We start from the raw sequence: 22,654 nt of genomic DNA, 5'->3' as shown, positions 1-22,654 counted from the left end.
TTATTCTTCAGATAACGTGAAAAACAGCAATATGTCAGAATTCTCATTACAGTATTCAAAACTCTGAAGGATTCTGTGACCAAGTGGTAATACCCAGATGATACTGCTGTGAAACACGAAGGATGACCTTGTAGATGCCCAAGGGAAGGGTCAAAGACATCATAAGTCATGAATCACTACATGCTTGCAAGAGATCTAAGTCCAACCCACCTTGAATGCCTTCTGTCTCCCACTCATTTCCCTTGATTGTTACTTGGTCAGACTCTTGTAGAGAACTTAAGATTGTAATAAATTGTTAAACTCGTTTGAACTGCCTGAATCTCCTGATTTCCCAATTACTTGACAGATCTGGACATATCAGGTAACTCTGTTTTGGGTCCTGAATATCACACTGGAGGTGATTGATTAATTAGAACCATAGTGACACAGTAGATAGAATGCCATATTGCAGGCTAATTCTGCTGACTGCCAGCAGTTCAGCAGTTCAATTCTCACCAGTTCAAGGTTGACTCAGCCGTTCATCCTTCTGAGGTCACTAAAATGAGGACCCAGGTTATTGGGGGTAATATGCTGACTCTGTAAACTGCTTTAGAAAGGGCTGTAAAGCACTGTGAAGTGGTATATAAGTCTAAATGCTGTTGCTAATTAAGAGCCAATCCTCTCTTCTGACCCCATCCTTTCCCATCTTGGAACTATGATTTTATTTTCATATTATTATGTTAGGAATATTTATCTCTGATGATTTTAATGTTTTTATGCTTTAAGCCTCCCAGAATTGCTTCAAAACAAGATGGGAGGCAAATAAATGCAATAAATAAATTTTAATAATTAAAAAATAAGTATACAAAATAAATAAAACAATTTTTTTAAAAAAACTCTTTCTGATGGGCACGTGTGTCAAAATTGTTTTTAATGTGAAATTTTTACAAATGCAAGTGACCTGTACAATAAGCCACAGGCTATATAAACCATAGATTGAAAAATAGTTGTCTTCAATAATAGGAAAGTTTTTTTCATCTTCAAATGTCAGTGTAGTGTTTGCAGGTCACACCTACTGACTTTTGACTTTTGAAATGCTAGATTCTGCGTAGAGTGTTAGCCCACATTATAATGTGGGACAAATGTACACTATATTGCCAAAGTCTATATAATCTCTTTTGGCTTTAAACTTCTCAATTTCTGTAAACTTAAAAGCTTCCTGCCCATGAAACAAGCGAAGTCTTTTACATAGAAATGATCTATGTACGTGTTCAAAAACATTGCTTTTTGAAAGCAGTGTTTCTTTCAAGGCTTGTTTGTTCTGTCCAAAGTTCTAAGTAGAAGCAGAAATGTTTACATAATTGTCCTGTCAGATGGAATTTTTTACTATGCACCATCCTACACTTCTACCACAGTCTGTTTAACATGGACCAGAATCAAGACTGGAGAGACAAGGAATAATGCTCAATAAGCAGCTTTATGATGAATGAAACAAGTCATTCAATTAAAGAAGGAGACCCTGAAGTAGGAGTAGCCACTCAGCAAGCCTTTTCAACCAAAGAATAAGAAACACTGAGAGTGGGAGTGTTCTACCAATTCCCCTCTAGTATATATTTTTCTATAGCTTGATATTAGTATACAGAACAGTTGTAGCCGTTTCCAGCCAAATATTACCCTCTTAAGAAAGAATGAACACAACTTGTTTGATCTCTGTTTTTCAATGCCAGATGTTACATTTCTGCCACGAGCCAAAGATTTTCAGACCTCCATAATGCAATAAACCAGGATGCAGCTATTGACTGAGATATTAAGTTCTGTATAGCTAGTATAATGATGCAGAACCACCAGAGTAGCAGCATATGATAAATATACTGTGTTACAACCCAAGGTTAAATAAGTCAATCCATTCTGCAATTTTCAGTAAGGTTTCCCAAAATATTAATAGCATTGTTTTTCAAATCCTTAATTCACTATAGAAAATTTGAACTATAGTGCACCCAACTATCATGGCCGAACAACGGGGATTATAAAGTTGGGAAAATATGAAAGGTGGCTTATCTGTGATCTACAATCTACAGATACTGAAAGTGTTGAATATGGATGGCAATTTAAAGAGTGGTGTTCATTCTTCCATTTTCCTAATTATATAACTATAATAAGGCAAGTAGCAAGAATAGCATGGTATGATAGAAAGGCTACTTAGCACTGAAGGAAATAAAAATCTTTGGTACATTTGAAAGCTTATGAAAATATGTGTATTGACATACATACATACATACATACATACATACATACATACATACATACATACACACACACACACACACACAACTGTCCTGGCATTACTCTGCCATACATACTAAAATTACTAAACAATTAACATTCATATTATTTATACAATACTGGTTTTGTTATACTTGTTTTGCCCATCTTTCTCAATTAAATCCTCTGTCATATCACATTCTAGATCTATTCATCCTAATTAATTTTTGTTCTGACCTCCCCTCTCTTTTGCAACTATTGATATAACTTGTTCCAGGTATTATAGTATTCTGTTTCCCCCTTGTTTTTCAGTTCTAAAGTTAATCTATCTAGCTCTGCACAAGCCAATATTTTCCTTATTATCTCTCTTTCTGATGGTGTGTTATCATTCTTCCATTGCTGTACATAACCATTCTCGCCACTGTCAGTATATGCAGTCAGGTAGGATTCAAATTTTGTAACAACCGGTTCTGTGGACGTGGCTAAGTGGGTGTAGCCATGTGACTGGGTGGGCGTGGCTTCTTTTTTTTTCGCAGCACCGCCCTTCCTGTTTTTTGGGCCTTCTGGGCCTCAGGGAAGCCTCCTGAAGGGTGTTTTTTGCTCTCGGAAGGCTTGCCTGGGGCCCAGGAAAGAAAAAAATGGAGCATGGGGGGGCACACAGCACCCCCCTGCACTCAATTTTTGGCCCTTCTGGGCCTCAGGGAAGCCTCCTGGGCGAAGCAGTAAGTAAGCGAGGAGAATCCCTGCACAGCTGATCATAGGGACAGCTGATTGTCGGGAGGGGGGGAAAAGAAATACCTTAAGAAGTGACTGGGCAAGGAAAAACATAGTGATGTCGGGCATGCGTGCAATGTTGGGTATGTGTGATAAGGACTGACTGGGTGGGGAGGGGAGGGGCCAGCCAGGGACACGATTTGCCGGTTCTCCACACTGCACAGAATCATAACCGGTTCTATAGAACCGGTCGGAATTGGTAGAATCCCACCCCTGTATGGAGTATTAAATATGTTGAGCCTTCTCTTATTATTCCTAATAGGAATAATTATGGCTAAAATTATATATGTTCTCCCACAACGCGTATTGACTTCTGTCCATCTTCAGAAAGTACCACCAAACATACTGTCAGTATATTCATGAACTGGAATAGAGCTTGGTAACAAGGTCAGCCAATGAATAGGCATAGCAACTAAATCAGCCAATGAGAACAGTTTGGAAACTGAAACTAGAAGTAGCCTAGGCTGGAAACTGAAACTAAAAGTAGCCTAGGCCTGGTTCTTTGTTAAACTCTGCAACTCTGCAGCTATGTTGAAGCTCTGAGTCTGTCTATTGAAGATGAAACTAGCTTGCTTGCGTCCTTGCTTGCTGAAGACTGGAACTCTGCTCTGAACTTGCGTCATGTTTCTGTTTGAGTTTGCTCCATGTTGGAGAAATCTACAACTGGTTTGTAAAATCTACATATGTTTATAAAGATGTTCAATGAAGCATCAGCTATCTGTGTTCATTTTTCTAGTGCTGAATTATCGCTGCAAAACTATCAATACATAATTGTATAAAGATGAAATTAAATGTGTAATTTAAGCTTAATACAGTCGACAGTTTTAGGGACTTTAAAACTTTAAAGTACAGATTTGATCCTGAAAAAGAGTGAGAGGTGAGAACTTTAAAGAACTAAAGGCCATGTATGGTGGAAGCAAATATAGTTGCAAAGACAGAAAGATTTGGAAAGAGATAATGAATGTCTTGCTGAAGGTTACTTTTAGGTATGTTTCTTATCACCTTCATTATTTTCACTTACTATTACATACTTTTTTTCTGTGCCTTTATAATGTGCTTATCCCAAAATGGAATATTATATGTGTATGGATGTACATATATGTATGTATGTAACATTTTAAATCAAATGTATTTCAGACCAGATGCCTTTACAAAATACTGGTACTGTATGCTAACTGAATAAGCACATCTGAGCTATTCTTCTGATATGATGAGACCTTTGTCCAAATAAATAATTGTGCACTATTAGCACATGGAGATATGCTTTAAATAACTAATAGATATGGGATTCAGTGCATTCTACTGAGATAAATACAAGTAATAAGTAAATTCTTGTCTACCACTTATTCTTATCCAATAAATGCTTACTTTCCCTAAAAACCATGTTACCAAGTCTCATAGAAACATGGCCCATATCAATTATCAAAGGAAGGTAGCGGAGATTTGCTACTGAATCTATGTTGTGAGCCTTCTAATTAAAATTGGAATGTTTTTATAACGCATGTGTGTGGTGGGGTTCTGTATGTGGAACATCCCAGTTTCTTCTGGAATGTTCCTTTTCTGTTCAAGTCAGAATCAACATAAGGAATTCTACCAAAAGAGAAAAACATAAGAACTTTTGTGTATGCCTGTAAAAGGATTCTTGGAAACTGACTTTATTAGCTGGTTAACAGATGTTGTTTAGCTACAAAACATCTATGATTACCCTCCTTTTTTTAAATGAAACTTTTTGTACAAAAGGAGTTCCTGTTTTAAAATTTACAGTATATAACATGAAAAAGTTCTAAGTACACAGAAGCCTGTGTGAAGTTCCATCCTGAGAATGTATTAATGCTTTCAGTTAACTTCCAGAAAGCCTGCCTGTAAATTCTATTAAATCTCACATCAGCCCCCTCCACATTCTTCTAATTCCGGTTTAGCCAAGCTTGGTAGCTCTTTCCTTTTCAGGTTTGTAAAAATGTGTGCAATCTCTTCTTCCATTACTTAACTATTAATAATTGGAGGAAACTGACCAACTTAAATGGAGTAGGGAGTGCGTTAGCAGTTGCCACAGAAACTGCAATCCAATATAAATATCTTACTCCTCATCTATCTATCAACTCTTTTTCAGGGCAGTTTAAGTTGCTGGAACAAGACCGTGATATTAAAGAGCCAGTGCAGTATTTTAACAGTGTGGAGGAGGTGGCTAAAGCATTTCCTGAACGAGTTTACGTCATGGAGGAAATAACATTCAACGTTAAGGTAGCCCCTAAACAAATGTTTATCCCAAGTTAAATGGTTTATGGTTAAGCCATTTTTTTAACATTGCAATTGAGAAATATATTGTGCAAAAAGTAATTTGGGATTGTTGTTTTCTCTTAATCTGTTTGGGTACATTTTGCATAATCTGAATTTGAGGGTTCTTAATCTTACAAGATATGAAGACCTTTTCAAGGAGAGAATTATCTCCAATCAACAACGTTCTTTTTCAGTGTTCAGCTAGAATATTGCTTCCAAATTTTAGACAGAGCTTCTTCTGTTGTAGAAAACTCTCCCTCACCTCTGAGCCCTTAGATTTTATTTGGTAAAGGAGCAGCTGTTTCACTCACTCTACACCATGTCTTAGGTCACATAAAGACAGTATATATTGTAATGGTTAGTAGAAAACAAATAATGTTTAGTAATATCTACTTTTCAACTCAGATGACTGAGAATAATAAAATATTTCTAGAAAAGCAAAATAATAATGCATTGATTTTAAGTCTACAGGAATTCAAAGAAAAAATAAAATGATTATATAAAGAAACAAAAAAACTCCTTTATGTTTAAGTGCAAAAATCAAATAATGTTCGCTTGATTAATCTGTGATTCATGTTTGTCTTGTTGTGGATCTTCTTGGAGTTGACTGTCAAATCCACTCACAGACAAATTGTTTTACATTCCTAGGTGTAGTCCAGCAATACCTGGAGAGTCACAGTCTTTTCATACTTGCTTTTCTATTAATGTCCAAATCAAAAGACAGTAGGAATTATGGACTTAAATAATATTACAGCATCGTTTGAGTTAATAATAAAATCCATTGTGCTTCCTTTTATTGAAAGGAAGAGAGTACAAGTTATACAATGGCAATGTTGCCAAAAGGGCCTAAGAAGATCACTTCAGGATTCTAATCTAGAAGATAATTCTTCAACAGGTTTCTGCTCCAGTTAAAGCAAATGCAAGCTCATATAATAGTTAACTTAAACTTTCAAGTCCCTAGAGGCAAATACCTTCAATTAACCAAACCATCATTTTATTGCCACAAACTTCCAAAACAGCAAAGGACCGCAATCTTAGTTCATTATTAAACTCTTTTACTAAGCATATTTAGAAGCTGTCCAATGTGGCAAGAAGAGTATTATTTGGGGGGCAAGAGTTTTGTGTGGATCATATACAGCAAGAATTGCTGTTTGCTTTTGATTATGTGATCTGCCTCTCTTTTAGGAAAATTCTGATCACTTATTTTCATCAAAATTAAAAGTAGATAATTTTAATTGATAAGAAATCTGATTGCTGTTACTATTCATTATGAATTATAATGTTTTGCCTTTGGGTCTGAATTTTGAACAACAAACATGTTCAATTAGATTTTTATTGTTTCCTGGATTAGCTGTATTGAGATATCACACCACTGGAATAACTTCCTCTCAGGAAATTCTGCAACTGTGGTATTAGCTTGATAAGCAGTACATAACAAAGAGTTCAGTTTGAAACATTATTTCCTTTCCAATGTTCACATTACTGTGGATCCTTTGCTAAACATATTACTGATTATTTTTTTGTGATTTCATATTTTTATACAAAAAAAGTAAATAAATTAAGGTAGCAATGTTAAACCATTTATCTGGCATAAGATCCCAGTGGATCTTTCTTCTGAATAATATTTTGTCTAATAGGTCATTATATAGGTCAGTTTTAATTCTACCCTCCAGTGCTGGAAAACTTTGAATAGGGTTTGCATCTTACATGGTATCTGTCAAGGCTCTCCATTTAAATGGGGCAGAGTATCTTCCCCTGAATGTGACTGTGGTGCTCCCCAGCAGACACCTAATCTTTTATTGTGAGTAGCTGCCATCTGAGAGCTTATATAGGAGGACAAGTAGACCTCTTGCAAGTAACAAATACCAAACTTAATTAGAAAAATGGCCTAGACATTAATATATAAAACACTAATCTTATGAACCAATGGGTTTTAAAATGTAATTTGTAATTTAATATATAACTTCTTGAATTTCTTATACCTTACAAAATTGACCACACACCTCCATCTTATTTGTATCACACTATTGTGTTCTTTTGTTCAACTTTACTGCTGCAATCCATGTCTTTCATGCCATATACTACATACATACATACACACACAAACACACACATACATACTGTACATACATAAATTTAGATCCAGTGAATGTTAAAATCCAGAAATTATTTTTCAAAAGGCAAGGGATATAGGATTCTGCTTTCTGTGTCCTAAAATCATAATCAAAAGGCTGTAGACTTTCTTAGATTCTGTCAAAAGAATTGCCATTACATATGGTGTAAATGTGAAATAATGAAGTGCCCAGGCATGCCTGTTAGATTTGCTCCACTTTTGCATTTCCTTTGTGCAATTTACAGTGTGATTGGAAGAGGTTGTTCTTTCTCAGGCTGACACTTAGATTGGAATCCTAGGTTATATATAACTCAGTTACAGAAATGTATATGTAGTAAAATATCTGTCTGTTTTTAAAAGCTGGTACATGTATCTGCAGAATTATGGCATGTCCTTATTTCACAGATTAAATTTTAGCATTTGCTAATTTTTTTTATTAACACTGCAGATCAGAAAGAAAAATCTTAACTTTTATTCTTAGTTGCAAATATGAACTGTGATGATATAGATTTACAATCTAATTTGAGTACTAGGCATTATTTACTTTTGATCACGTAAGATTCATACTTCACAGAGTTTGCCAGCAATTATCTCTGGATGATCAGCCACACAGTACTGTTTGGCCAACATTTTTATCACTCTAGGTGTGCTCTGTTTTCTAAGCTGGGAAGTAAAAATATAGAAATCTATAATCATTGATGGGATTTGTAGAATATATTAGTATTTAATTTCGAGAAAGAGAGATTTCTTTATGTCAAGACTTAGATATATGTTGCTTGCCAGATGCTATAGTCCACAATATCTGCAATCTAAATTCACTAGCCTGCCTGACTGGGGGTATTGATAACTGAAAGTTCAAATTTCTAGATATCCACATTCATGCTTTCTTTTATTTTTAAATACAGAAGAGAGAGTGAAAGGGGGGAAGGAATAAGTATACTGCCACAAATTACAGATAGTCAAATATAGCATTAAACTAGAGTAGAATAGCCAAGTATCTATAATCACTTCAGTGCTCGTGAGCAAGCCTAATTGTATAAGGTTGTAGGTTCCTACATAATTTAATTTAAAAATTTGATGTTCCTAAGCTTTGTGACATAGAGAGATTACTTATTTTTGTCTGATAAATTCTTAATATTGTATTACTCTTGATATTTCTTTAACAAAAGAAGGTAAGGTGATCAGTCACGTGGACTTTTTAGAGCAGTATTTCTCACTTTGTAACGTTCACACTGAATGTATGGATGTTATAGTCTTAACATATAGAATACCAGGCAGAAGAAGTTATACAATTCAGATTTGTTGGATTTATCCAGTGGTGTATTAACCGTTAAGCAAATTAAGCACGTGCTTAGGGCACCAGGTCCAAAGGAGACATCACAAAGTTGAGAATATGGCTTCGTTTGTACAGTACGTACAAAGGAGGCGGGGCACCAAGATTTGTCAGTGCTTAGGGCACCAGTGAGCCTTAATCCACCACTGAGTTCATCGCCTAAGTTTAGAGCTTGATATGCTATTTTAACTTTGAATGTTGTATTTTCTAGGTGGCTTCAGGCGAATGCAATGAAGACACAGAAGTTTATAATATTACCCTTTGCACAGGAGATGAGCTCACATTAATGGGACAAGCAGAAATCCTATATGCAAAATCTTCAAAGGAAAAGTCACGGCTCAATACCATCTTCAAGAAAATTGGAAAACTCAATTCCATTAGCAAATTGGGCAAAGGCAAAATGCCTTGCTTGATTTGCATGAACCATCGGACCAATGAGAGTATTAGTCTGCCTTTCCAGTGTAAAGGGAGATTTAGCACACGTAGTCCCTTAGAGCTACAAATGCAAGAAGGCGAGCATACCATTCGAAACATTGTGGAAAAGACACGGCTCCCAGTGAATGTGAATGTGCCAAGCCCTCCCCCACGGAATCCTTATGACTTGCATTTTGTCCGTGAGGGACACCGTTACAAGTTTGTTAATATTCAAACCAAGACTGTTGTGGTTTGCTGCGCACTATATAATAATAAAATTGTTCCAATGCACTTTCCTTTGCATTTAGCTCTTCCAAAGTTTACCCTTCCAGAAAATCTTGTGAAAGGAGAAGCGTGGCATGAAGCTTTTGTGAAGCACTGGTTCAGCGTCTGCCAAGAGCAGTTCGATATTGATGAATATTCTCGTGCTGTGAGAGATGTAAAAGCTGACTGGAATGAAGACTGCAAAAGCCCACAAAAAAGTCGACCCACCAGCCACAACCATGTGCCAAACTCTCTCAGTTATGCTCGGGATGAGTTGACCCAGTCTTTCCACCGTCTCTCTGTGTGTGTCTATGGAAACAACCTCCATGGAAATAGTGAGGTGAATCTTCATGATTGCAGAGACTTGTGTAATGAGTGGGCTTTATCTTCTCATGATGCTTTGCAAGATTCTAGGGATGGGAGCTGTAACTACCTTTTTCCTGAAATTAGTGAAGAAACAGTCTGTTTACCTCCTAAACTGGAACTTCCATATGAAGAATTATGGTTGGATAAAGAGGGTGGGAAAGTGAATGATCAGCCTCTTACTCGCTCACAGAGCGAAAAGAACAACTACAGGAGTTCTTTCCGGTCCACAGGTGGTACAGCTTCGCTGCCAGAACCTGGCTCTTCAGTAGCAACAGCAAAATCCTCAGAAGTTTCCCTACCTCCACCACCTGTGCCTCCTAAGTCAGAAGCGGTAAGTTCCTAGTGTTCTGCTTAATTCCCAAGATGGGTGAAATTCCTATCATACATATGGAACACACATTTTTCATAAGGGGATGAAGTAATCTGGATAGGATTGGGCCCAGTTGGCCTCTCTTAACCCGTCAATCTTGTCATTCCCCATGGTTTATGGAGGAACTGAGAGAGATGAAGCGGATCAAGAGAAGCTGGCGGAAGACAAATGAACTCAACCAAACATGGGTAAGAGTTGCTATTCGAGGCTACTTTGTGGTGATTTGTGCAGTGAAGTGGAAATACTTCTCAGCACAAATTGTATCTGCATATCATTGTCTGGTGGCCCTCAGAATATGATTTCTGAAAAAGAATATAAGTTTTAGGTAGATCCACAGGGCTTAATGCATATTTATAATACTATGTTTTAGTATATTTAGGACTTAAACAATAACACTGGGATTTTAAATTGTCTCCTAGGAACAAGGTTGGAGGCAATGCAGGTGTCAAAACCTCAGTGTGATATGTCGAACTGCTCAATTTTAATTAATAATCTAATCATTATTCTGTGGGTCAATTGCAGCTTTAGAACTGTTTTAAAGATAGCTCTATGTACAGCAGTTGTCTAAACTGGATTTCATCTGAGCAAGACTGTTTCATCATCCAGGAAGTTTCTATTCTACATTTAGGCCTGAAACCCATCTGAAATGTATCTAGATGTTTCATTTTTCCAGCTGAAGGATCTAAATCAATTACTGTATGCTTTTAAATACTTTCTGAATTACTTCCTTTTCTTATGAGAGAAAACCTTGAAATGTCTTTGAAAGTAAAAAAATCACAATTTATTTTAAAGAGGGAAGAGCAGGTTCTATTTTGTTGAAATCTTTCCCTAAAGAGTTGTAAATAGTTTGTTCATTTGAGCAACATGTTAGTGATAATTGCATTTGTACTAGCTTTTTTAACCAGTCATCTTTCAGCAGCTACCATCTGCCCTCTGCTGGTAATACATAAGTAACATGTAAAGTCCTCATTTAAAGGCAATTCTGGATCTGCTTAAAAAAAGAAAAGAAAGACAAAATCTTTTACATTTTCAATACAAATGTCAGCATTTGGGTAATTTGGATTTATTGGGGATGCAAATTACAGTCCATCAAAATCTGGATGGGCAATTTATTAACATCTGGCATCATAGATTCAAAAAACAAGCTAATTAAAGAAGTGCATACAGGAACATTCAATTGTGTCTTGCAAAAGAAGAACTGGTTCTTGAATATCAGAATCAACAGCTGAGGGCTGCTGCTGCTGCTGCCATTTCCTATCTGCCTGGTGGAAGGGTTGGCCTTGAAGGATTTTTTTCTTCTTTGTTCCTTAACCTGATATTCAGATTAGTTTCCCCAATTTGGGAGTTACATAGTGGAAGCGGTTGACCTCCTCCCATCACCATATGTCCATGATTTTATCTGTTGATGTTTTTAATCTGTGTTTTTTTACAATGGATGATTTTCATGTTTTTTGTTGTTTGTATATTGTAAACCGCCCAGAGTCGTTGGATATGAAATGACCTGCCAATAAATTTTATAAATAAATAAATGTGGTGTCTAAGGTGCAAGTTCTTCTATTCCATTTTTGCTTTAGACACTCTAAGGCTTCTTAGAGGAATAATTATTTCTTTATCCTTGTTTCATTCCTATTAATATTATTAGTTTTCAGGATAATTAATTCCCTGCATGATGTGCTACATTACAATTGTGTATGATTTCAGGTCAGAGAGGAATGTAGACTCCTGAATGCTCCTCCTGTCCCACCACGCAACTCAAAGCCAACGTCTACTAGCCCTTCTGTTCCTCCACGGATGAGCAAACCTGTGCGACAGCAAACTCGTTCTCCTAGTCCAACACTTTCATATTATTCATCAGGACTGCACAATATGTAAGTACTGAGTGTTTTCTTTTCAAAGTCAGTCTTATTTTTATGCTAACGGTGTACTGTTCAAGTGCTGGGCTGAGAAAGCACAGGTGTAAATCCCACTTGATGTTGGAGCTCATTATCTCTCAGCCTAAGCTACTGTAGTTCATAGGAGTGTTGCTGTGAAGAGAAGTAAACAGAGTTTTCCCCCTGCACATTCAGAAGTAGAAGAAAAATGGGGTAATGAACAATTAATAGAAAATGGATGGTTGCAATAACTGAAGAATAAATAATCAGAGAGGACCATTAGACCACTGAATCCAGTTTTTTTGTTCATATCCTCCCAAAACTATTTGTTAACAGAGTCATGCAAAATGTATAGGCTAAATATAAATAGATAAAAACAATTGTTGCAATTATATATCCTGGCACCTTACATTATCAATAGATTATATTTCATATTTTATCCTAAAGATAAAAATAATGTTGGAGTACTATTGCCAATTTTTACTAGTAGCAGCCAGAAGATGGGAATCTATTTCTAGATCTTTGGATGGATTGTAATAAGGCAGCAAGATCAACAATCAAAACACCAAAGATGATTTTTTTTGTAACGATGACACCTAAGCAATGAGGAGCCAGACATCGGTGCTTGTGTAACAGATGAACAAGTTTCGCCGGGTGAAACCTGTTCAACTTGTTTTGATTCATTAAAGAAAGACCTTATTAAATAAAGGACAAATTTGAGATTTGAACTGATTAGTTCACATATGAGTGGGTATCTCATGGTTGTAAATCTCAAGAAAAAATGCAAGAGCATAGTGATGGTAATCTTATATTTTGTAAATACCATTCTTGGTATTGACACTGATAAGAATCACAGCTAGCAGCATTGAGAAAAGACTTCTGATTAAGGTCTTGGAGAGCTACCTCTACTCAGAACAAACAAGATTGAGTTGCATTGTAAGTTAAAATCCTTTTTCCACTAGAGCTATGTAATAATCCTTGAAATAGAACTGTAATAGATTCATCATTATGGTCATATGTCATAACAAACCCTAAAACGGATCAGACACATGATCAACCTGATTTTTATGAACTTTTTTTGGCTATAGTCTACCCTTTTTCGCTATAGTCTACCCCAAACTAAAATCTCCCAAATGTTTTGGACTACAAGCCACATACTGGTAGTCCTTGGGTAATGATGGTAGCTAGTTTCAGAACACTGTAAGCAATACGATTGTAAAGCATGTGACTATGCTGACTTATAATGGCAGTTTCAACAGTTGCAGTTGTGTCTGTTAAGTGAGCCCCAAGTGATTGTTGAGTGTGATATTATGTGATTGCCATTTATGACCTCCAGCTACCTTCCACATTGCCTTTGCTTATCAGAAACCAGTAGTGACAGTTGCAAATGGTGATCATGACAGGATGCTCTAACTCTCATAATTACAAGGTGGTTGCCAAGTGACCAAATGGTGATCATGTGGCTACAGAAATGTTGCAATTGGCTGCAACGTCGAGGATTGATTGTAAGTCTCATCATTGTAACTTTTAACAGTTGTTGAACAAACTATTTCTAACCATGGACTACCTATATTGTTCAGATTGTCTTTCTAAACGCTGAATGGGAATTAAGGAGATTGTAGGGCAGCACTTTTGTGATGGGAAAGGCTACTTTAGATCCTTTTATCTATTATGTTAAAGGTTGGAGATTTTGAAAAATACTCCTTATAAAATAATTAGATTCTGGTTTTCATTACTGAAGTTCAAAAAATGTAGCTGATTGCCCTATTTTCCCCTGTAAAGAGATGATAATATCAAATCTTTTTTCTTATTTATTTTATTGTTCTATTATTTTGCTTTTGCTTTGTTTAAATTTACTTCTTATTTCTTTATTTTTTTAATTGTTGTAAGCCATCTAAAGTATCCCCATGGCAAATTATTATTATTATTATTATTATTATTATTATTTTCATAAAATATCATGACCTAGCCATTGAAACTACCGATTAAGGATGAAACATGTAACAGTGATACCCACTGTAATTGGGGCTTTTGGTACCATGTCCAAGAATTTTACAAAATGCATCAAGAAATTGCAGCTTCCTGCTATAACACTAGCGGAACTGCAAATGACTGCGCTACTCGGAACAACATCCATTGCAGAAGGCAGCTTTACTTGGAACAGCTTCTATTCTGCGATGATATCTGTAAGATCATCAAATATCCAAATCTGCCTGTCCCTGGTCCTTGGTAAGGACTTGATAGGTACACAAAAATGCCAAACCCAGTCTGAACATCTGGCTGACTGTGCAATGATTAATAATGATAATAGTGGTAGTAGTAGTAGTAATAGTAATAATAATGCCTTGGGAAGGACTTGATAAGCAGACATAAATGCCAAATCTAGTCTGAACAGCTGCTGATTGTGCAAAGAGCCATAATCATAACAGCTTAACAGCTTTATTGTCTTGTGGAACTGTAATGAACGCTATCTATTTAAGTACAGACTTTCACTTACACAGAAATAGATGTCATTATAACCCCAGATAGTATAGTTACTAGATTGCAAAAAAACCTATGCAATCTAGTGGACTTGAGTATGGATGGTGATTACACCTTCTTTCTGTAAAATGGATTGCATATTTGACATAAATGATTACGCCTTCTTTCTGTAAAATGGATTGCATATTTGACATAAATATTTGCCCATTATATGCAACTTAATATAATAAAAGGAAAATATTTGCCAGGAAAGTTGCCGACTTCGCTGGGAAAAGTTGTTAAATTTCTCCTGTCTGAAAAAAATGTCTATATAATGGAAGCAATAGATACTATTTTCCATTAGTCCGGTGCTCTTTTATATATAAAATTACTGAATTCTAAAGTGACTACTACTAATTATAAAAACTATATACTAATTCTGTCTCTCTTTTTTTAATTATCTCAAAGCAGTGCCACAGAAGAAGTTGCTGAAAACTCTTCCGAGATTATTCCCGTTACTCGTTATCCATGTGGTATGGTAAAAAGTGACCTGCAAGAGCTTGACAACAAATTGCCTTTGGGAAGCCCTTCTGCTGATGCTTTGTTCTCTAGACTCTCATGGCCAAATCATTTTTCTGGAGCTGCTGAAGGCCTTTCTAGGAATGAGTTTCTGTTGGATCCAAGCAGAAGTTATAGCTATCCAAGGCAGAAGACTCCCAACACACCAAAGAGAAGCTGTCCAGCACCTTTTACATTCGATTTTGACAGAAATGAAGTCTCTGCAGGAGATGAACCACCAGCTACAACTGAGGTAGAATGCACCATGCCCAGTTGCCCAAAGTCAGCAAGTTACTCACTTGAATATACTGATGAAAAAAGTTTGGCAGTAAGTGACACGTTGCAGTCAATTTCTTGCCCTGCCTTACCCCCTCGTGCACCAAAGATGGTGGAGGAGAAGCAGCCAGGGCTTGACTTGTGTCTTGGGTCTCTCAGAATAGATGGTGCTGAGGAAGATCCTCACAGGAGCTCTCCAGACCTTTCTGAAGACCAATGTCTGGGTAAAAAAAGCATGCAAGACCTCTTCTCGGTTTCTTATTCTTTCTCATCACCTCTTCATCTTCAGCTAGCACCAAGATCTTGTGGTGACGGTTCACCATGGCAGCCACCTGTAGATCTGTCTGGACTTTCCATTGAGGAAGTATCTAAGTCTCTACGATTTATAGGCTTGTCAGAGGATGTCATAACACTTTTTGTAACTGAAAAAATTGATGGCAACTTGCTTGTCCAGCTCAATGAAGAGATCCTTTCTGAGGACTTTAAACTGAGCAAACTACAAGTTAAAAAAATATTGCAATTTATTAATGGCTGGAGACCTAAAATGTAGTGCTGACCAGTTCAATAAAATGTAGAGTATGCTACAAACCCTGAAACTAACTCACAATCTACCATTTTTAATTTTTTTATTGCACTAAGTCCTTCCTTCCTTCCTTCCTTCCTTCCTTCCTTCCTTCTGTAAATAGTAGGAGAAAAACAGTTATTACTATGCAGATTATTTTGGGCGTTAAGCAAACACTTTTGTACATAATAGAAGGATAAAGGTGTGCCTTTTGCATCCCTGAACATTCAACAGCTGCTAAATAGTGGACATTAAAGGGAATTAATTTGTTCTCATGTAGTCTAGTGAGACATATTTATTACTATGGATTAGCAAAACTGGTGCACAAATCAGTTTATTATTATTATTGCATTTCCCTGTAATCTTTTTTTCTTCTTGAGTTCTTATTTTTATTCTAATAACAATAGTCATTGCCTTCTGTTTTTATTTGTTTAACAGAAAGTGTCAAATATTCCACCTTTGCACCTTGTTCTTGCTGTAGGTTCATTTTTATAAAATTCGCAGGTAGTAATAAATAATGGATCCATATTTCAGTGCAAAAGAAAAAAATCCACCACAGTCTGGGCAGATAGATTCTTGCACCTAGCAGTTTTTTTTTACGTAGCATACTATTAATAAAAAGAAAGAAAGAGGTAAAGGTTTTTGATGTCTAGTAGGGGCATGAGATTTAAAATATACTATTTTAATAATTTGAAAAGTAATAACGCAATGTCAACCAACAGCAGCAAATAATTGCATTAAAAAAAAATTCAACCATTTTGCAAACTATTGAAATGTTTACATGTATTCTGAGCAAATATTGATGCCCTAGTTTAATTTGGAATAATTGATAAAGATCATTATTTCCATTGTTTATGTATAAAGTGCATTTAAAATTAGAGTGGATTTAGAATTCAACTGTAACTTCAGTTAAAGAAGTAAGAAACTGGTAGAGTGATTCAATGATTTCTTCTATTCTTTTTTCCTTAATATTCTTAAAAATGCATACAGTTAAGGAAGAAAAAAAGCTGACTTATTAATCTAAATTAAAAGAATCCACATTCCAAAAACTAAACCTGTCTAATCAAAATGAAATGGAATAATTTTCTTAAAGCATTTTTTTGCTTAAGGGAATAATAAATATTTTATTAAATGATGTATGTATATTATAAATATCTTGTATATCTGACATGCATTTGTTTAAATGGCAGTGGGGGTTAATCCATTTACCCCTTAGTCTGTTTTGACTGTAACAGACTTTAAAATGGACAAACATTGAGCTTTTGGGATTCATTTTAGAGAAATCCTGAGTGTTGCTAGAGGACTTACACTAAATATATTATAATATTGTGCTTCTGAGCACTTGTTTAGTCCACCTTTTTTTCCTCCAAGTATTTGTTCTCAGGAACCTATTTTGGTAGAAAGCAGAGGAAGTTATTAAGCAATTGGAAACCAGAAACCTTTGCCAGTTTTACCAAATGGCAGTTTTACCAAAGATCTACCAGTATATCTCAATCTACTTTCTGTTCACAACTATCATGTTCCACAAAAACACTAATATCGCTATAAGAGAAAAATGGGTCTAATGTACCACCACTCATTCTTTGCACATTTAAATATTAAACAGCAAGAATAAATGATTCCATGTGTGTACTTTTAAGCAAAAATAACTACCCTCTCCCATCTCTTTATGGCCTTGTTGCAATATTTCTGAATGTGATATTTGCATTTGTTTTTCACCTGTTATCCTTGTATTAGGAAAGGTTTGTTTGGAAACCTGATGGAAGACTGCATGCCATATATATGAGAGGAAAAGCAATGTTTTTGCCATTAGAAGAAAATTGTGACCTTTATAATCTGATATATATTCTTTCACACACAAAAACACACACACCAAACTTGGCAAACTCAAACAAGCTTAATTTAGCAAACTGTGTAAAGAAAGTGATTTGAAAGTGGATGCCTTTAAAAATAATGGATGTTGGAGCTCATCTGCACAGAACTTTCTGGAATGAGCAGGCCAGCAGTGCCATTTGATAGATTTTCAGAAAGGTCTGAATAATTTGGCTGTATGCAGACAATCCTAGAAATTTTTATGATACAATGTCTATCAGAAGTCATGCTTTAGGCCAAAAAGTGCTATGTACATACAAGAAAGGAATGGTTTGAAATGGTTATCCTATTGATTGTGTTACATAATAGGATTATGCCAAGACAAGAGCTTCTAGGATGGGTAGTGAGAAATGATTAATCTTACACTAGTACAGGGGTGTCAAACTTGATTTCATTGAGGGCCACATCAGGGTTTGACCGTGGGGGGCTGGGGTGGCCGTGGCCAGGGTGGGTGTGGCCAGCTCATCGTCACTCATGTCAGGGATGCCTGTGGTGACCCAAGTGCTCTGCCAGAGAATGGACAAAAATGGGCTCCTGAGCTCCGTTCTCGACTGCATTGGCCTCTTGCAACCCTTGCCAATGAAAATGGAGCTATTGAGGGCCACGCACGAGCTCCATTTTCACTAGCAAGGCACTGCGGGCTGGTCCTTTGCTCTTTCCAGGGCAGTCCTGTGGGCCAGATCTAAGCACCCCAGAGGCCAGATCCAGCCCATGGGCCTTGAGTTTGACACCCCTGCACTAGTACCATAAACTCAGATTGGGCTCTGGTGCTAGTAGGACCTGTAAAGGCCTGTGATGAGAAGAAATATGGTGAAAATGAAGGAAATCCAGAACGAGTACTGCAAATTACTAGATCAAGGTTAGGGGCAGGAGGGAATGAAGACACAGACTGTTGCAGTTGGAAGAGAACACCAGGAACTAACCTAATGACTGTGCAATATCCAGGGACAGGAACCGCTAAAAGTTCAGTAAGTGAAGGTAGACATGCTGTTGCAGTTGCTGCTATAGATGGCAGAAGAGAAAGCATATCACCTAGCATAATCCTGACATTCCTGACCACCAACATTGGAACTAGCTCAGAGCCCTGAATGAGGAAAGGAGGAAAATTTTAACGAAGAAACTATGTAACTCATTGCTCTTCCTTGCTCCTTTATCTGCCCCTCCAGAGGCTGAATTTGAGGTTTTAATTTTAACTATCCACTTCCCTGATATATTTAATAATACTAGTCAGTTGGAAGATTAATTGTAGTATTCATATGCATGGGGACTCTATACAAGGGATGGTGCTAATTCTTGAAATCCTGTCCATTTATACAAAGACTCTAGTAAACTTTTAACTGGATAGTATGTCCAGTTAGATAGTAAGTTTAATGTCTGGAGGATGTATGGAAACAATATGAGACCATGCACTTAAACAGGTTACCATAACTTTCTTATGCTGCTATGCAAATACTTTGGAGAAGGAAAGTATTCTTGTTGATTTCCTCATAGAGTGAATCATTCTGGATATATTTAGGCACTATCCAATATCTGCTTTTTATGTGCTAATTGGAAAAATGACTGTGATGAAAGTGATTAGATAAAAGCACAACATGAAGAGTTTGCTTTAGGCAGAGCTTTGAATATACTTCTTGCTATTGAATCCTACTGCAGAGGATTTCGCAGAGGCAACATTTTATAATAGTTCCTTAGATCTATACAGTGTTATTCCACAAACTTCAAGTGGATTTCTGTATAGGAGAATGGAACCAGGGGAACTAATGCCAACTATGTGTCTGCACTGTCATTGATAATCAAATGCCTATATTTCAATGCATTGAGTTTAACGAAATCCCTCAGGGTTGTCCATCCAGCGGTGGCCCTTCAATCTATTCTAGAAGTGCATTCTATCTTCCAAGACAGATTTTAGGGATGCATCAAAGAGAAAACTAAGATGCAGAACTCAGGAATCCACATGACCGCTGTATAACAGCAAAGAGATTCAGAAATCTTCAACATGTTGCTGTCATATTTTGGCAGTTGGAGGCTTCAAGCCAGTGTTGACTCCTGGCAACTCTCTGGACAACTCCCAGCAGTTTTCTTGGGAAGATTTTCAGAAATAGTCTGCCATTGCCTTCTTTCTAGGACTGGGAGAGCATGACTAGCCCAAAGTCACCCAGGGCTAGAATGTGTGGCTTTCCCTGTAGCCTGGTGCCTTAAGTATTATGTTAAACTGGTTCTTATACTGTCACTTAATCATCTAACTTCTTGCAGCTGAGATCTAAACCAGTCCCTATGAAAGATAAATTTGTTTCAAGAGATGAAATCCATTTGTGCAAAGCTGGATGTACAATCTTAATGTTTTCCAGGAAATAAGTTAAAAAATATTATGGACTTTGAGAAAATAATTACAGCAAACTTGGGAGATATTCTTCTAAGTAAGTATGCATATACTGTAATACAGAGAAAATGTCAAACTGCTATGATAAAAAGAAAGGAAAAAAAAAACCACCCCTCAATCTAATTACTTTCTTCAATCTGGAGAATGTATCATATTCCATACGTTTTAAAATTAGTCACAAAGTCTAGAAATTTTGAAATTTGAGGTGCTATAATATCTGCGGGACCCCTGGTAAAGAAGAATGCCTTAAAGAATGCCTGAGGTGCAGTATACTTTTATATATGTCATAATGCAAGTGATTCAGTAAATTAGATAGGGTGAATTCAATGGCTAAAGTTATCCTGAAATAATATAACAATGTATGATCTTATAGATTCCCATGAAGCAGGTCTCACTCCTTAAAACTGCAGTATTATAAACACCTTACTGTCACTTTCCCACCATTCTCCCATGTAGTATTTCAAACAGTTTGTTTAAGGCACAGTGGAGAATAGTGATGCATTGAGTCATTCCTGAAAGGGCATGGATTCCTCTCCCGTGGGATGCATGCTACCAGTTTGAAGACTGAATATGTCTTTGATTAGTTAGATTAAAAGATAGTTTAGCATCACCCATTCCAAGCCATAAAAATCTTGGGTCTTATAAATCTTACAGAAAAAGTCTAATAAAGTTTGAAATGAGCAAATTCATAATTTTATAGTTGCTCTATTAAGTTCACAGCCTCTAGGAATTTAGAGGAGGATATATAATTATTAAAAATGAAGAAAAACAGCACCTAACAGTAAAAGAATAGGCTAAGCAACAAGAATCTAACTTCATGTTGGAATAAAGCTCTGCTAACAGTATTCAGAAACTCTGTGACCACATTGTAGCTACTTTCTAAAGTAAGATGAATGAATGGGGTTTAGCATGTCTCATGTATATATCCCTACTCGAAGTTATGTTATGCTTGGAGCAATTGCAATTTGAACATCAATTTCGAAAACTTATTTTTTAAATGAAAATTTAGAAACCAGTAGTTGAGATTGTAATTTACCTTTCAGTAGAAAGATGACACTAGAATAAGAATCCATGGCATCTCTTATTGATAAAATGAAGCTTAAAACTAAGTGGGATATAAAAGCCTTGCTAATATCTAGAACAGAAGTTTTTGTCTTTATTAGCAATGGGTTTAATTTGTGAATAAAGAAATTCATTGGATTGGGTATAAAATTTTATTTGCATTGTATCAAAAGAGCTTCTAGATTCCATATTACTATTCAGTTTCATGTTTGTAAGAAATGTTTCAGAACAAAATAAAAAAAATGGCTCAGTAAGAATATTCATTGTTACATTTGTGAAGTTTGTGCTGGTCTGTATAATTCCATTAAAGAATGAGAAACATTTATTTAAACCAGGAGCAAAGAATTAATGCTATAACGTATATAAAGACATGTCAGTGTTGTATTGTAAGTATATTTGTTTATTAAAGATACTATTTTCATGATATTTATGCAGAGATTATTCATTTGACAGAGTACTTTAATTTATTGATTAGCCCATAGGCCATATCAAAATATTGAGTTTCAAACACAAATTATTAATAAAATCCTATAAAAACAATTTTAAATGAAATTGGAGTAAAAAGAAATGATTTGATATACAGGTAAGTATAATAAGATAAAATTTTATTTCTCTTGTGAGTACTACTAGAGAGAACTTCCCTTTCTTGCCGCTTTCTGTTGCTTCTACACACACACACACACAGAGACACACACACTCCTTCCCTTTTCTCTCTCCCATGTTCTTTAGAAGTGTCTATCTCTAGGGGTTCACCTTATCTTGGGTTTGTCAGCCTTTTATAAAGCTTTCTCCTTCCTAGGACATCCCACTTACGATGGCTAGAAAGATCTCAGGATCCTTCCCTTCCTGCTTCTGCTCCATCCTCCATTTTGTGTTAGACTGGGCTCTTAGAGTACCCCTCCCTCCCAGCTTCCTCCTTGAATTTTTATCTGAGTCCAACTTTCAATAAGTGGACAATTATTCCAATCTAGGTTACATAGTAAGTTACAAATTACTCCTACCACTATTACCACTATTACTGAGGAATCCAGTGACTCCTTAAGGAGGAATAGATTACTGCCTACAGATGGGAGCATTCCCTCTTGTAAAGGATTCATTTCCCCTGTGCCCTGTACTCTGGCTTTAATCAATTTGCCCAAAGTGGTAAGGGGCTCTTTTCCCCCAAAAGGCTGCCTTTTTAATGAAATAAGGACATACCCACATCCATCTATCCCAGTAACTACTAGGTCCCTTACAATAATCACATTAAGTTTTGCTGAGGTCATAATTTTTCTTCCCAGAAGTACTTGTATAACTGCAAACATTTCCCCCTTTTCTCTGGCCTTTATAATCTTTTGAGAAATGTCCACTTTTCCCACAGTTGTAACGACTATGGGTCTCCCCGGCTTTGCAATAATTTCATTTGAGTAGGAGCTAAAGACTTTATTCTTTCTCCTTTCTCCATATTGTCATATGCATAAG

The 22,654-nt window shown here is 36.3% G+C and overlaps 1 protein-coding gene across 2 annotated transcripts in view; it reads left to right on the top strand.

The window, feature by feature from the left end:
- Nucleotides 1-21,619, top strand: part of GAREM1 (GRB2 associated regulator of MAPK1 subtype 1) — a 73,748-nt gene extending 52,129 nt beyond the window's left edge. The window contains exons 3-6 of one of the 2 annotated variants that reach the window (XM_026699239.2): nucleotides 5,126-5,256; nucleotides 8,950-10,113; nucleotides 11,854-12,020; nucleotides 14,952-21,619. In XM_026699239.2, the coding sequence (XP_026555024.1) occupies nucleotides 5,126-5,256; nucleotides 8,950-10,113; nucleotides 11,854-12,020; nucleotides 14,952-15,867 (2,378 nt within the window). In that variant the 3' untranslated portion in view covers nucleotides 15,868-21,619. The remainder of the gene's footprint in view (nucleotides 1-5,125; nucleotides 5,257-8,949; nucleotides 10,114-11,853; nucleotides 12,021-14,951) is intronic. The other variant, XM_026699240.2, reaches the window with a different exon arrangement.
- Nucleotides 21,620-22,654: the final 1,035 nt, after the last annotated feature.

Source organism: Pseudonaja textilis, chromosome 3 (assembly GCF_049901715.1).
Source record: "Pseudonaja textilis isolate UNSWEBS1 chromosome 3, rPseTex1.2, whole genome shotgun sequence".
Classification (NCBI taxonomy): domain Eukaryota; kingdom Metazoa; phylum Chordata; class Lepidosauria; order Squamata; family Elapidae; genus Pseudonaja; species Pseudonaja textilis.
The sequence above is the reverse complement of the archived record's forward strand: the minus strand, read 5'-3'. Positions and strand labels throughout refer to the sequence as shown.